The sequence below is a fragment of the Lagopus leucura genome, unplaced genomic scaffold (genome assembly GCF_019238085.1).
Source record: "Lagopus leucura isolate 7727_CA_CO unplaced genomic scaffold, USGS_WTPT01 Super-Scaffold_100016, whole genome shotgun sequence".
NCBI classification, from domain to species: Eukaryota; Metazoa; Chordata; class Aves; order Galliformes; family Phasianidae; genus Lagopus; species Lagopus leucura.
The window spans coordinates 1,060,722-1,071,024 of record NW_024962270.1 but is presented as its reverse complement, the minus strand read 5'-3'; the positions used below and the strand labels follow the sequence as shown (position 1 = coordinate 1,071,024).

The 10,303-nt window shown below is 44.0% G+C and overlaps 1 protein-coding gene across 4 annotated transcripts in view; it reads right to left on the bottom strand.

Moving 5' to 3' along the window:
* Positions 1 to 8,180: 8,180 nt before the first annotated feature.
* PLS3 (plastin 3) overlaps positions 8,181 to 10,303 on the bottom strand; it is a 44,888-nt gene continuing 42,765 nt past the window's right edge. For all 4 annotated transcript variants that reach the window (XM_042876468.1, XM_042876469.1, XM_042876471.1 and 1 more), the window contains one exon: positions 8,181 to 9,547. In XM_042876468.1, coding sequence (XP_042732402.1) covers positions 9,415 to 9,547 — 133 coding nt within the window. In that variant the 3' untranslated portion in view covers positions 8,181 to 9,414. The remainder of the gene's footprint in view (positions 9,548 to 10,303) is intronic.

Here is a 10,303-nt window from a genome sequence, read left to right as displayed (position 1 = left end):
CCACCAGTAAGGTCTTCCTGCTGGTAGTCACTTGCCACTCATGGTATTTTGCAAGGAGATGGGACAGCTCAACAGCCTTGCTTTGACAATATTTCTGTTACAAAGTGCAGGCCACTTATTTACTCATTTTCCCACTATTTGCATGTGAACAATGGTTTTCGTAACAGGTGACTTTTTACTATGAAAATAGAACAATATTATTTTCCTTCTTTTTATATAGGAATAAATGCTTTCCTTCACAGGCAGTGATTAAATCTGAGATGCTGATACTAAGATTCAGTGATAACATTTGTGTGCAAATAAAACCAAATGTTGTCAAGCACAGGGCTGGGGCTTGTGCTGGGGGATGGCAGTGTGGCCCCAGTGCAGCCTCTGTTCACCCTGTTTGTTGACTGACTGCAGCCACGTGTGCTCTCCTGGGGCAGCACTTCCTCTGTTAATTTCATACTGGTGAGATTGCTGAAATACAAATAATTTGCAAGTGTTCCAGCACATCTGGAGTCCCTGTAACAGACTCTGCCTGTTGGTGTCTTTGTGAGCATGCAGTAGCTTCCTACAGCTGGTGCGTGGATTGCTTTGCTGTTAGAATACAGGACAGTGTTGAAGGAGTGAGCACAAACATCCCAAAATAAAACATTCAGCCCTCCATTGCTCCTCACAATACTGGCCTCAGCTAACAAAACACTGCAGGAGCTTCTGCAAAGAACTCCTGTGTCTCAGGGTTGGTAGCAGCCACATGGCCAAAGATCTACTACACTTACAGTGTAGTTCAAGGCTGAACAAGACTCCTTCCTCCCCTATGATTAAACTAATCTGATCAGAGCTTCATTGCTGCCCATACCTTCCGCTGAGCTCCTCAATCATCATCCCCAGATCCAAACAGCTGCTCCAAACATCCCACTCAGTTTTGTTTAACTGGCAAATCAGTGCCCTGTGTTGGCACACCAGAACAGGGGAGTTTTGCAAGCTTCAGCAGCACAAAGTCAAAGGCACATCCTTCCTCAGGCTGATACAGAAACATTTATGAATGCCCCCTAAGACCATGGTGAACGGAGCCTCTCACTCCAGCCATCTGCCCTGTGGGCTGGTGGCAGCTCAGCCAGCTCTAAGAAAAATTGTTGTTCATAGCACTTGGCTTTTTTTCCATGATGCTTCCTTGCCTTGTCTCATTTGACTTACAAATATAAGAATAACTAGATAATATTGCAGAGAAACAACCAAATTTTCAGCAATTATCACTGTGGAAACAGCTGTAGAGATCCTTGTTCAGTACAGGGGAGTTGGACTAGGTGACCTTTAAGGGTCCCTTCCAACTCAAACGATTCTATGAACTTCTGCAAGGCTTGCCCAATGTCTACTGAAAGCACATAAAAGGAGGTAATAGCAGGTGTGGGAAACATCTGTCCCTATCCTTAGAGGAATAGTCCCAAGCTAATAAGAGAAATAAACCTTTGTTTATTGCTCAAACCACACAAAACAGGACACTGACAACAGAAACCTTCTCAGAAATGCAGAACGAGAGCAATCTCTGCTGTTACAGCAGTACCAGTGAAATGACAAACCATGGCTGCACAACAAAACAATATATGCTGCATCTTCCCACTTATTAGATTTCTAAGTAGATTTATGCCAAGCATTAAATGATTGATACATTTTTGCTTTGTATTTTGCTTGCGCTGTTTCTGTGTCCGTTCAGTAGTTTCAGCATCATTCCTCACTTTCATTAGCTTCAAGTACTTAGATAGATTGTGACAAATCTCCCATTTGCTTTTGCATTCTTCTGTTTGGTCTATCTGTAATAGAAAACAAGCAAAGTAAAAAACCAAGCAAGCAAAACCCACCTCAGTCATTTTTTAAGTTGCTACCAAATTAGATTTTGCCATTGAAAAGCATAAATTGGTGAATATTCTCTATGGAGAGCCTTGTTGCTTCTGGGTGCCTGCAGCAAATATTTCTGCCAGTTACACCAGCACCTCAATAAACACTAAACAAGAATATAACTAAATTCCCAGCTTCTGAGCTGCCACAAAGAAGTCAGTAATATACTTAGCAAATCATGCACAGCACGCTGAAGAACAACTGGTAAGGAATAGGAAAAGAACTTCCAGCAGAACATCAAGCCATGCTTCTGCTGCATCAAACCCCCTAAACATTGATTCATTGAACTAAAGTTACAAAGTCACTCAGCGTGCCAACATTTTCTGAAGAGCTGTAGGTGCAAAGGGGCATCCTCTTCTTAACTGAAAAGGGAAGGAATGTTCTCTTCTCTGAGCACAAGAGATTTTCCTATTTTCTTCTTAAACTAGGGCAAAAAAAAGAAGTCAAAGCAGAAGGAGCTGTGGGTGCCCCATCCCTGGAGGTGCCCAAGGCCAGGCTGGTTGGGACCCTGGGCAGCCTGGGCTGGTGGGGGGCAACTCATGCCACAGCAGGCAGAGGAGCTCCATGATCCTTAAGGGCCCTTCCAACCTCAGCCACTCTGTGATTCTTTGATAAATGACACAGAGCTTTTTTCTGTCCTACACAGAATGTTTTGTTTAATTCTACACATCAACACTGCAATTACCATGAAAGATACTTCAAACAACTACTGAAATTTCAAAGCAAGAATTATTCCCAAAGGTGGAAAATATGATTTTCACCCTAAAAAAGAGAGAGCCGAGTTCTTGCCCCCTCCAACAAACCCATCCACAGGTTTGGATCTCTCTTACAGTGTTAAGAAAAGACAGAGGAACTTTTCAGAAGTGTACAATGACTCCTAAACAACTGCTTAATGTATTAAATCTTGATGACTGCTACAAGAAATATTTGAGCACCAAAGCTGCCAAAAAACCTTGGAAACAAAAACAAATTGAGTGATAATTGCATATTAAAAAGCAAAAACAACTTGCAGGGTCAAAGGAATGTGCTGAGTAAGGCTAACAGCTCTGGCTTCTGTCAGAAAGTTTTGGAAATGTATTTGAAGAGAAAAAAAAACAGCAAAACAAGAACTGATTTGATGCCTTGCTTGCTAGCACCAATCTTCCAAGATCAGTTCTGAGAAAGCTTTGGGACCTATCCTGCCTGACCCACACTGGACCTTTGCTGTGAGATTTCTGCTTTGCTTTAACTCGAAAGTTCTCTCTGACCTGACTTGTTTCCATCAAGCAAATACAGGAGCGTGTCAGAGCAGCCCCTGTGCTACCTTTATCCTGCCACCAAAAGGGAGAGGCCTGAAAGGACAGAGGGACACAGTCACTTCCAAGCTCTAAAACGTTGACCTTGACCATACCGTACCTGTGGCCAGCACTACAAAGCACGAGGTCACTGTTTCAGTGGGATGGATGGGCCTTGGCTTATTGCACGTTCCTCCATCTTCAGTGTAAAAGCATGCAATTTCCTGTGGGAAGCACTGTTTACACATTTTCTTAAGAAAAGCTTGTACCAGTGGAAAGTTCCAGCTGGCCCTTCAGCCAGCCCTCCCATTAACTCTCTTCCCTGAAGCTCACAAGAGGCAGAAGTAGCAGCACTGGCATCTCTCCCTGGGGTTCTGGCTATTCACTCCCAGTTTCAATCCCAGAAACTTTCCTTCTGGGAAAACAGCACATCTGTTGACTACTGACAAGCCAGCTCCTGCCCTATCCAACACAACTTACCCTACCAGCCCCTTCAGTCAGATTTATCTTGTCTTCAGGATGTGCAACACTCTGATCACACCCATCTGTTTTACTAGCTGCATTTTCATCTTCTGTTGCATTCCTTTTAATGCATCAGCTGACTTCTGAGCATTACTTTACCAACAGTTAAAAATTGTAACTAATACTTGTTAGGGCTAACAACTAGCATGCAGAATCAGGGACCAAACAGCTAATATTTACATTCCTCCTCCCCTGTCTGCTTTTTAGACTTAATCAAGTGACACTATGCTTTATGCTTGAATAGGATCACAGAATGGCTTGGGTTGGAAATGACCATACAACCCACCCAGTCCCAACCCCCTGTATAGTGTCCCCTACCAGATCAGGCTGCCCCATCCAGCCTGTCCTTGGGCACCTCTAGAGATGGAGAGAATGATTTGCAAAGAGGATATGAAAAATAACAACCACAGAACAATCTCAGCCCTAAAAACAAGTCACCTGTGCATAGCCTTAAGGTGGCTGTTAGTGCCTGTTGTGTCACTGCAGGGACCAGGCTGTTCTGCAGGGTTCCTCTTGCGTGAGGCTGCAGTGCCTCCCTCTGCCTTTTAGCAAGGGCCAGAAAGCTGGGGCAGCCAGGATTTCATAATAAAAATGTTTGAAAGGTCACACCTGGGAAGATTTATGCTATTACAGAGGGCACAGGGATGTTTTGGTGGGGGCTGAGAAAGTATGGAGTGAGTTTATAGAGGAAAAACTTGAGATAGTTTGGAGAGGATGGAGGTAAAATATTGGGCAAAATGATTGGGTTTTTTAGGGAAAAACTTGGGTTCTGGGTACAGTGAATGTTTGTGAGGTAAATTAAGAGGAATATAGATGAATTGGGGGGAAGGAAGCTGGAGTAATGTAGATAGCAGAGCGTAGGTTGTACAAAAAGACTGAGGTAAGCTTACAGGGAAAAGAGGTGACTTCTGAGGGGAAAGTCAGGTAACTCAGATGGGATTTTTTTAATGGAAAATCTGAGGTAATTTTAAAGGTTAAAAGAATGGAGTTGGGAGGAAAAGGCAATGTTTGGGGGGGGAAGATAAGGCAATACAGAGGGCACAAAGTGAGCATTTCAGGGAGCAGTTTAATGCTTGCAAAAAGCAAGAATTTCATGGGGAAAGTCTGAGGTAGTGAGCACAAAGTAAACATCTTCTGAGGAGGCAACTGAAGAAACTTATAAGGGTGATGTTTTTTAGGGGAAAACCGGTGTAATTTATAAGGGATAAGAGCTGGCTTTTTGAGATGTAAAATCTGAAGTCACTTAGTGGGCAAAAAAGGAGTATTCTTATAGGGAAAAGCTGAAGTAAATGAGAAGGGAAAAGAGGAAAAAAAAGAGTGAGTACAGATAGTACAAAAAGACATTTTTTCAGTGAAAATTTCAGATAACATGTGGTAAAGTTGATGATTTGGGGGGGAAAAACAGGTAAATTAGGATGAGAAATGTGAGATAAATTAGAGGGTGCAGTGGTGATGTTCTGTGAGGAAAAGCTGAGGCAATATGGAGGGGAAAATAGGGGAAAATGTGAAGGAAAAAATGAGGTGATTTAGTGGTCATAAAATGAGAAATCTTAGATGGAAAAGCTGAAGTAAATTACAGGGGATAAAGGTGATGTTTTCTGAGGAAAGAGTTGAGGTAATATAAAATACAAGAAAAGGTTTTTATTTTTTTATTGTTGGCATGGAAGCACTTGCTGAAGACAGGGGCAATAGGGGGCTGGTCCACCTCAGTCCTGGGCTGGAGCCTTGTGCTGCATGAAGCATGGTATAGGGAGAGCCCTGTAGGCATGGCAGTGCCTTGGATGGACCCTCTGTAAGCAGGGTGGTTATCTCTGGCCTTGGCTTTCCAGAGGTGTGGACTGAGATGTTTGGGGCCTCATGTGCCTTCTGTGCTCAGGGCTGGGGTCTCAACCCTTAGTTATGCTGCTCATTTGCATGGCTGCTGAAATCAGCTCCTGCTGCTGGGGGGGAAGCTGAGCTCTGTGTTTGCCTGCCTGTGATCAGAGCTGTGGGTCGGGGAGCCTTTCTCTCCAGTGGTTGTTTGTGTGACCATCAGTGGGAGCAGGGTGCCTTGGAATCAGACAGTGGGACTCTGTTTGCCTTTGGGACCAGGGCTGCCCTTGTCCTGGTGTCCTATGTGCTTTGCTGTCCAGGCTATGGCTCAACCCCCTGTAAGCATGGTTGCCACTGCTTTGCATGCCCAGCTCTACTTGCCCAGAGTGCCCACTGCTCCAGCAGTGTCTGGAGCTCTGCTGTGCATCTGCTGGATGCAAAAATCTGGTTGATGCTGTTTTCTCTGGGGGTGAGGTGGAGGATGATCAGGGTTGAGCTGGTTTTCAGGTGGTGCCTAGGGATGGAGCTCCTCCAGGTGTAGGAGCTGCTGTTCTCCTTGTCCAGCTGTGTTCTCCTTCCTTTGCAACACCAGTGGAGAAGGAAGAAGATGCAAGGAGAGGATAAAGAGTGAAAAAAAAATGACTTTCAAACTCTCTTCACTATATAGTAACTACAATTATAGTAGACTGGCAGTGTGGTAGCACCTTGAATGTATTATGGTGGAAGATGGTATCAGTGCTTTCTAAACTCACACTGCTATAGTGCATAACACCAGAATATTATCTGAGATTGGAGTATGGTTGTTGCGTTGCCCTTGGTCAATTTATTACAGTAGCTTGGTGGCTGTAGAGGTTTTTGGCTGGACTGGAGTCATCCTGTCTCAATGAGTATTGTGGTGATCAGAAGCGATGTACTGTGGTGTGACTGTGCCAGTTTTATGGCAGGTGAAGTTAGTATTAGCGTGGCTGTGACACAGAATGAATCTTGTGGTACAGCCCCATTCCTTTGTAATTTTTGTAGTAGTTGGTATTGCGGTGTCATAGCGATGGTTTTTTGGAAGAAGTCTGACAGCACCTTGTTTTGGACTTAGCCTCAGTTCAAACATTAGGAAATCCATACTAGAAGGTGTGGGTAGTTGCAGTGCACCCAGTGTGATGATGATAGGCTCTTGCCTCACAGAGGAGCAAAGCCCTGCTGTCGACATCAAATCAACGTCAAATCGTTCTGTAGTTTGTAAGCAAAGCTGTTGTGAAGTGCAGCATGCAACTGCAGCACGTGCAAGTGGACGAAGTGTGGATGCACAATAAAACACCGCCGTGCTCTGTGAGCCTGCACTTCAGACTTGTGACAGGTTTGTGCAAAATACGTGCTAAGTCCCAATGCAATTGGATGTTACAAGCACAAGAGAGCGAACACGTTAGGCGAAGGAGAGATGTGGTAAAGCAGCAAAGCAGCTGCAGCGTGGAGCAGCGGCCCCCGGAGGGCGCCCGCACCCCGCACCCCGCACAGCCCGGCCCTGCAGCAGCGCTGGGGCCGTACGGCTCCACCTCGTGGCTCCGCAGCCTTTTGGCTCCGTGCCTGCAGCTCGTCTCTTTGCGACGTGCATCCACTGCAATACGTCCTTACTTAAAACGAGAACGTGACCGTGTAGATGGTTCAGGAGCACTGTCGATGACAGCAGTAACTTCACACCGGCACCGCTGCAGGGTGGTGATGGAGAATGACATGTTTGGTGGCTGGATTCCCATACCCTCCTCCAACAATGACTCAGTGCAGATGGGAGATTTGAAATGGATTAAAGCCACAGCTGAGAAACTTCGTTTGTCCAAGAGAGGCTCCAGCAGCAACCTGTAATCTGAGTTAATCAAGGAGCTCATTCCCACCTCACCAGCAAACAAGCTGCAACCTGTGCTGCACAAAACACACCTCCTTGTTTTCTCTGCTGAACAAAAGTCACTCACATAGCTGCAAGACAGGTCTAAAAGGGGACAAACCCACCTCTAATTGATGTAGTTAGGGTCACAAGTTTGTTTACATGACATCAATCCCACACTCCAGTTGTTCTTGGTTTTCACTGAAGCCCCAGTTTGTGTTGGGGACTTCTGCCCTGCCAAGCTGCTCACTTTCTGGCAAAGCTCACCCAACACCCACACTCACTTGTGTGCTGTACTACAGAAGAAATCTGCTTTGGGGTCATTCCTTCCCTCTGGCAGCTGGACACACCTCCCCAGTGAACAGTGACTATGGGGCAATCCTTCTCACACTACAGTGAGGCTTAAAAACCACGTTTTGTTGCTGCTACCTCCCCTCATCCCTGGAGTCTACTCACGAACCTGGGTAGCACATCTCCGACAGGCAACAGCTTTTCATCCTGCTTTTCCTATGGTTTGAGCTAACGGGGCTTTTACTCTACTCTTACTTAACTTCAGCCACGCAGCCAGTCACAATTTCAAGAGCAAGGTTTCACAGAAGCAACAAAAAGATCCACTGATCTGTAAGAGCACAAGTCAAAAATAACTGCTGTCAGTTACACAACCAAGCTTCAAACAACTCCCTCAAGCACACCTGCATTTGAAGGCTTTTACAGATCAATGGAGCTGGTGCAGAACATACAGACAAGCAAAGCTACAAGCAACTGAGAGCAGGCTGCCATGCTGGGCCAATGCAAAGAAAAAGAAAATTCTATTTAAATGGTTTTGGTTTGTTTGTTTTTTTTTTTATTTCAACTAATGCTTTGCTACCATATTACATCACTTTGAATAGCTCAGAATAGCAATATGATCTCAAAATATAGCAAACAGCTTGCCAAAGCAAGATAATATTAACTCCTATGGATACAGCATCTTCCTTCTTTGGCGACAATGCTTCCTTTCATCTGTAAAAATAGTTTTATATTCCAGCACATTTGCTCTTCAGTTTATTCAACCCTGCTGTTCATAGTATTTGCCTCTTCCCTGCACAAAACCTCCCCACAACATAGTATGGTTTTATATCCAACAGCATTTTAAATAAAAAAAGTTATATTTTTCATGCAGATTTCTGTAAAAATTATGTTCTAGGTACACACAACTGAACCAAGATGCATACAAAAATGCATTCACTTCCATTCTCACGTGCAGCTGTGCCCTCAGCAACATGATATCAGGTGTCACTGTGAGAAGTTCAAGGATGGTGGTATTCTCAGATACAGTCTAATTTAAAAATACCAAAAAAAAAAAAACCCAACCCTTTTTATGAGCAGCAAGAGAAGAAACTGCCATGCTTTATTTGTAGAGTGATCAAAATAGTGAGATGTATAAAAAAAGCACCATGTAAAGAGAATACCAGAAGAAGATCCATCTTCCAAGTCACACTTTTCTCACTTAGCATTGTGAGCTGCCCTGCAGGCCCCAACTTGTGTGGTAGCTTTGTTTGCAATGTTAAGGAAGTGGTCAAACCTAAAATGTGCTTGGACCAAATGACAGCAATTAAACCAGATTGCAGATAGAAATAAAATTCATTCCCATTACAATTAATACCAACCACCTTATATAGCCCTCAGGGGAAGGAAAAAAGAAAAAAAGGAATAAAGAAAAAAAAAAAAATCAAGAACTTCACACCAAGTATTGGAGAATAACATGGTGAAACAGCTCCAGAGCAGCACTGTAAGATGCTGGTCTGTTGTGAATGCATTTCTGTGAGCTCTTGATAAGTTCAACTTTCCTTTGGGAAAAGAGCACATCTGTTGGTTAAGACTCCTCTCCCTGAGAATTTTGATACGTTTGTCTTGCAAAGCAAAACATCATCCCTTGAACTTCAGCAGTTCCTAGGCCAACAGCATTTCAACGTGGACACAGCTGGTCTGCTACTCATGCACCCAGGGTGGCAGGTTGGGTTTTTGTTGCGTTTTGTTGTTTATTTGTTGTGATTTTTACACGGATCAGCCCTTTTATACTCGCTTCATCCCTCTGCCCATCAAGCAGGCAAACACGGTCATCACCATCTTCGGTTTCACCTCTACAAGGTCTTCTGGAAGAGCATAGACTCGGGCACCAATTCTTCTTGCCATGGATACAGCATACCTATTTGCCATGGGAAGAAGACTCTGTCAGCACATGGACTGGAACCCATAACCAAGAAACCAGTTCCTGCCCTATCCAACACCATCTCATGTACTGTGCTAGGATTCAGCTCAGCCTTCAGGATGTGCAGCAATTCTCTCACACCAGTTTTACACACCTGTTTGAAACCTTTGCCATGTTCCTTTTCAACAGCACAGGCAAGTGTCTCTCGTGCAAACTCACCTTTGAAATGTCAAGCTCACTTTATCAACAGTTAAAAGTTGTCATTTATATTTGTTAGGGCTAATAGCTAGCATGCATAATGGACAACTAACCAGCTAACATTTATATTCCTCCTTCTGTTTGCTTCTTAGGAATAATCAAGAGAGGCTATTATCTACGTGAAAACTTCCTGTCGTTCTGCCACTGCAGAAGAGCTGCAGAACACACATTCCAAAGGCAGGATTTAAAAGGTATATTTAAACTTGACAATTTATGATGATTCAACAAGATGAGAGAGATAGGCAAGGGTTGCAAGTCTCAAAACCCTGATCACTGGCTGAACATTTCACAAGCTTGAACAAACAGCAGTGATCTCTGTTTCTCTCCTAAGAAGTGCTTGGGCTATTCTGCATTCCTCTAAACAGGCAAGAGTCCAGCCAAGCACTCCTCAGGCTGAGGAGAAGAGCAATTCAGTTCCAAAAAGCACTTCCTGTCTAAAAGATTAAGTGTTAAAAGAGATTGAAAACCACAGAAATACAGTAAAAACACTTGCAA